Here is a 5,627-nt window from a genome sequence, read left to right as displayed (position 1 = left end):
AATACTAGTGCATGCCCGTTGAAAAAGTGCCTGTTCGGAACTTTCGTTTGTAGGTGACTAGGAAGCAGAGGCCGTGCATGCCCGTTTGAGATAATTGAAGAACAGACAGATAGACAGACAGACAGACAGACAGACAGACAGACAGACAGACAGACAGACAGACAGACAGACAGACAGACGGACAGAGATTTGCACTTCATGAGTGCGGACGTATGTGACTCAAATCACATTGGAGCCTTGATTTGAGGAGGTTGAGGTCGGCATTGAGGTTGTTATTCGTGATTTGATTAATTGCCACATTAAAAGGTAACGGAAAATACAATATAAAAAAACTGCCTCGTCTCTACTCCATCTATATACTACTAGTACTACAGTACCACGGCCCCAAACTTCCACTTCAAGCACTGACTAGAACTCTGCTTTGTTTGCAGGTCTGGCTTAATACAGCTACATGTGTTTATGTGTCCAGTTTAAAGTGGACAGTGGCAGCAAGGGAGTAACCTTCCATTTCTTGCTTGCTTGGCAACCCTAAATTACTGACAGATGCAGTGTAAGAGTCAGAGTATAGAGAGAGGGGACGTTAAAATGTGTATGTCCAGATGTTGATTCCGACAGTCAACTCATAACCATTACACAAAACCTCAACCAAACATGAGCTCAAACCACACAGAGGAAAACACATTACTCAGTCTTACAGGGCAGGGTGCTTGGTGGCCTTCAGAAAAACACAGTCCCGGAATTCAGTTTATTTCATTACTGTATTGTCCGTCATATACAGTATATACAGCATATGTGTGTGTGTGTGTGTGTGTGTGTGTGTGTGTGTGTGTGTGTGTATGTATGTATGTATGTATGTATGTATGTATGTATGTATGTATGTATGTATGTATATATATATATATGTTGTGTGTGTGTGTGTGTGTGTGTGTGTGTGTGTGTGTGTGTGTGTGTGTGTGTGTGCGTGTGTGTGTGTGTGTGTGTGTGTGTGTGTGTGTGTGTGTGTGTGCGATCGTGCGTGCGCGCAATGGTCACATTATGCACAGTTTGCAATTTGTGAATTTGGTGTTTGAGACAATTAAATATGGAATATGACGTCCTCAACCTGCAGGTGGACAAACAGCAGACTGATGCTTTTGGGGGACGCTCGTAGCGCCGCCTCGGGACAACAGAATGACGTCACACCGAGCAAAAAGCGCTGCTCCCCTCCGCGGCGCTGGAGTCTGAGCGCCGGTATTAGTGGGATTGGTGTTTCCCAAATTGGAGAAAGTTCAGCAAGGTAGGTTCATGCATGAGTCCATTTCAAAGGCAAATTGCAGATGTTTGTATAGTATAGTTTTTATATTAGAGTTATTATTCTGTTTTTTTCTTTATTGTTTTGTTTTGGTTAGTTTGACTCGTCCTTCGGGTAACAGAGCTGGAATATTAAAAGCAACAAAATATAACAATTATCCAAAACAAATATATTCTATGTTTCCAATGAATGCTACTTGCGGTCTTTTTTTTTTTTTTTTAGCTGACTGTTTAGTTCTCTTTAAGTCGAAGTGCACAAATAGGAGAAAACAGCTGACACTTTTCCTGAATGAAGAGCAACTCTATCTGTCATGGAGATCCGATTCAAGTGTAAACAGTCGTTCTATTTCACTTGTCACAATCCATCACGTGCTTGTGATGGATTGTGATGGACAGCCAGCACCTCAAAACTTCACTCCCGAAAGTTGTGCAATCCAACTTCACGCAGCTTCTTTTTCCTTTTTCTTTCTTAATATCTGTTGGAAACCATAGGACCAAGTTCTGACTATTCTGCAATAATTAACCTCTATCGTAGAGCATAAAAGAGCATTAGCGACATCTAGTGGTTGGTAATATGTCTCCAGAACTGCAAATTAGGGAAGTAAAGCGCTTTTAATTTTTCCTCTTCAGATCTGAAGACAATGATGGAGCTTATGGGCACTACTCCTTTCTACCATGACAACGCCACAGGCCTGTCCGACGCCAACACTTCTTCTGCTGAAGCTGAGTTTGAGGACGAATACGATGAGCACGCCGACCTCAGGCAGTCGCTCAACATCATGTCCATCATCATCTACTGTCTGGCCTTTGTGCTCGGGGTGCTGGGGAACGGAGTGGTCATTTGGGTGACGGGGTTCAAGATGAAGAAAACGGTGAACACTATTTGGTTCCTCAACCTCGCCGTGGCCGACTTCCTCTTCACAGCGTTCCTGCCGCTCAGCGTGACGTACACGGCGATGGGCTTCCACTGGCCATTCGGCAAGTTCATGTGCAAACTGAATAGCACCATCAGCTTCCTGAACATGTTTGCGAGCGTCTACATTCTGGTGGTCATCAGTGTTGACAGGTGTGTGTCCGTGGCGTGGCCAGTGTGGGCTCAGAACCACAGGAGCGTATGCAAGGCGTCGTGCGTCAGTCTGGGCGTCTGGGTATTGGCGCTGATCCTCAGCACTCCCTACTTCGTCTTCAGGGACACAGCGGTATCCTACTTCGACGAGGACATCATCAACTGCTTCAACAACTTTGCTTTCTCCGACGACTACACAACGGCCTCCGTGATTCAGCTCCGTCGTTTCCGTCATCAGACGATGACCATCACTCGCTTCCTCCTCGGATTCGTGATCCCCTTCACCATCATCGTGTCGTGTTACACCGTCATCATCCACCGTCTCAAGAGGAACCGCTCCCTGGCCAGCCAGTCGGGTCGGCCGTTTAAAATCATCGCCGCCGTTATCACGGCTTTTTTCCTGTGCTGGGCTCCCTATCACATCATGGCTCTGATAGAGATGGTGAATCACATGGCTGTCTCGTACAGTGAAACACTGGAACATGTAACCACTATCGGGGTCCCTATAGCCACGAGTCTGGCCTTCCTCAACAGTTGCCTGAACCCCCTGCTGTATGTGTTCATGGGCCAAGATTTTAAGGACAAAATTCGCAGATCCATCTTGAAAGTGCTGGAGAGTGCCTTCCAGGAAGAGGTGTCACGCTCCAACACCTACACAAACTCGGGCATTACGACCCGCAGCAAAGAAAGGTCTTTCACTGACGTTGAAGTGTAGGAGTATCAGCAATCAAAGATATTGGTAACATTGCTCAGCTTTAAAAACAGCATTGTGTGAATATTTTCAGTTCTTGACTTGAACTTTTCACAAAGCTAATTTTTGATTAATCTGTTTTTTGAGTGGTGCGGTTTTAGTTGTTACATATAACATACATATCATCATATGCATTCTTTGTCTATATATATAAAGGGAATCTACAAACACATGTAAATATAATAAGGTTATATATGCATAGGTTATTATTAGGTTTTGTGTATTATTTTGTATAATATATTGTTATTCTACCTTTTGTACTTGTTGGAGTTGTTGTCATTGTTGTCATTTATCATCATTATTGTTTTTGTCATCACATGTTTTGCCATTGTTATTGTTGTTGTTGAAAGATTTTGGTGTCAACATTTTTTGATTATTAATAGAATAAATATTAGCATTAGTTGTATATTATATTATATTATATATTATCACAATAATAAAAATTGTCAATGATCAAAAGGAGTATTTATATTTTCATGCATTTTGCATTCAAAATAAAAATTTCAAAATTAACAAGACCCATGAGGATCTTACTCATACACAATCACTGCCACCCAATGGAATGCAATGGAAACATATGTCCAATACTCCAAACAATAGACAAATCAAAGGTACTTCCTGTCAACTGAGAGATATTTTCATCTTTTAAGATGTGACAAAATTCTGACAAAACAGAAATGAACGCTGAAGTAATGCCTCAAAATGTGAAAACTGCAGTAATGTTGCAAACAACACATTGCCAACAGGGGGCGCTGTTTTGCACCCATCGGTCCAGCTCTCAGTCAGCAAGTTGCAGGGAGGTATCTTATTTTATTTTATTTTATTTTATTTTACTTAGAGTTTGCCATGATGCATATGAGCATCGACATCCTCATACAACACACTTCAGTAGTGTATGTTCACAACAAACAGTGGAAAGAACAAAATAACAGCAAACAATGGGGTACTAAATTAAAACTTATCATTTAAGGCTTCAAAAAAAATGTAGTAGTCTTTTTAGTTTTGTACTGTATTCCATTGACAGCAGTGAATATGTTAACATTTTTAAGTTATTTATATTGGGATGGATCAAATTTAATTGTTTGTGAATGATCTTATGAACTATAATTAACTATAAATGTGATATTATGCTTTTAACAGCTTGCTTGGTAAGATGAAAACAGCAATGCAACACTTATTGAAGCACGTCCTCCAAATTACAGTGAGACAGTGCAGACTAGGAAACTCAATGCTGGAACTTATCACCAGATATGATGAAACAATTTTGAATGGTGATCTAAACATCCGCCTAAACAGTGCTGATATTGATTGGAAGGCCGTGGAATTGATCAAACACCTGGACAGTTTGGAACTAGCTCAACAGTCGAATTATCTCTGTTTCTGACCACTGCTGTATATGCTTTGAAACTGTCATCCGAACTTACTTTTGTGGGTTTTATAATTGTATTTCGTTCTATGTTTATCTCCAGAGTTTCATGTAAATCCTTTTCTCAAATGTTGCTTTTCCTCTTTTCTTTTTTTCATTTTACATTCGTTACTGTTGTTCTGGAAGTTCCAAGAGTCAAATTCCTTGTAGTGGTTGTTTTCAATAACAACCTGGTGGATACATTGAACAAAGCGGCCCAATTCAGGGTGAAAAAAGAGGTTAACCAGTATGTTTCATTGTTTAACCGATGAATACTCTTTCGGCCAGAATTGGCCGGTGCCGTAAAAGTCACCCAGAAATTGTGAGATATGCATATTTAACCTCCTCATAAAGGAATTATTTCAAATGATCATCATGTCACTGACTATCATTACAGACTTGAGCAGATATTTCCGTTTTTTTGCCATGATAGAACAGGTTTCCCTTGGTATTACACCACTGGTTTTTCATCACAAAGCATGCAATATGCACCAATTATTCACTAAACTGGCCATGATGGTCATAATGTGCATGTCTTTTTTTTTTTTTTTTTTTTTTTGCTGCCATGTTTTTATTATCTTACACATGTAATCTTTGTCTTGCATTTGATGAGGGGCAGTGGAAGTGACAGGGATGGACAGGATTAAGAATGAGTACATTAGAGGGACAGCTCAGGTCGGACAGTTTGGCGGAAGAGGCCAGATCGAGATGGTTTGAACACGTGTGTAGGAGAGATGAGAGTTACACTGGGAGAAGGATGCTGAGGATGGAGCTGCCAGGCAAGAGGAAACGAGGAAGGCCAAAGAGAAGGTTTATGGATGTGGTGAGGGAGAACATGCAGGCGGTTGGTGTAAGGGAGGAAGATGGGCAGAACAGAAGGTATTGGAGGCGGACGATCCGCTGTGGCGACCCCTAACGGGAGCAGCCGAAAGGAAAGGAGGACGATTTCGCACAATAACCTTCATTATGACGCGCTGCCCCCAGTGGCCTCCACATGATAAGGACAAATGTAACTCACGTCAAAGCAGTCATATGAACAATTGAATTGAATTTGTTTTTAAAAACAAGACAGCACATTTTCAAGAATATATAGAGCACCAGGTATGTGTTGTCCA

The 5,627-nt window shown here is 41.4% G+C and overlaps 1 protein-coding gene across 1 annotated transcript; it reads left to right on the top strand.

Annotated features, from left to right (window-relative positions):
• The first annotated feature begins 1,235 nt into the window (after positions 1-1,235).
• On the top strand, positions 1,236-4,883 carry fpr1 (formyl peptide receptor 1). The gene is made up of 2 exons (XM_080005593.1): positions 1,236-1,276; positions 1,921-4,883. Exon 2 carries the CDS (start codon positions 1,932-1,934, stop codon positions 3,069-3,071), a length of 1,140 nt encoding a protein of 379 aa, XP_079861719.1. The 5' UTR covers positions 1,236-1,276; positions 1,921-1,931; the 3' UTR covers positions 3,072-4,883.
• Positions 4,884-5,627: the final 744 nt, after the last annotated feature.

The sequence above is a fragment of the Zeus faber genome (assembly GCF_960531495.2).
Source record: "Zeus faber genome assembly, chromosome: 8".
In the NCBI taxonomy this organism is placed as follows: Eukaryota; Metazoa; Chordata; class Actinopteri; order Zeiformes; family Zeidae; genus Zeus; species Zeus faber.
Note: the sequence above shows the minus strand (reverse complement) of the source record. Positions and strands in the feature narration are given on the sequence as shown.

Bases quoted from the DNA above. Each gene is read 5' to 3' on its own strand.
- fpr1 (XM_080005593.1), top strand. From the start codon at position 1,932: ATGATGGAGCTTATGGGCACTACTCCTTTCTACCATGACAACGCCACA.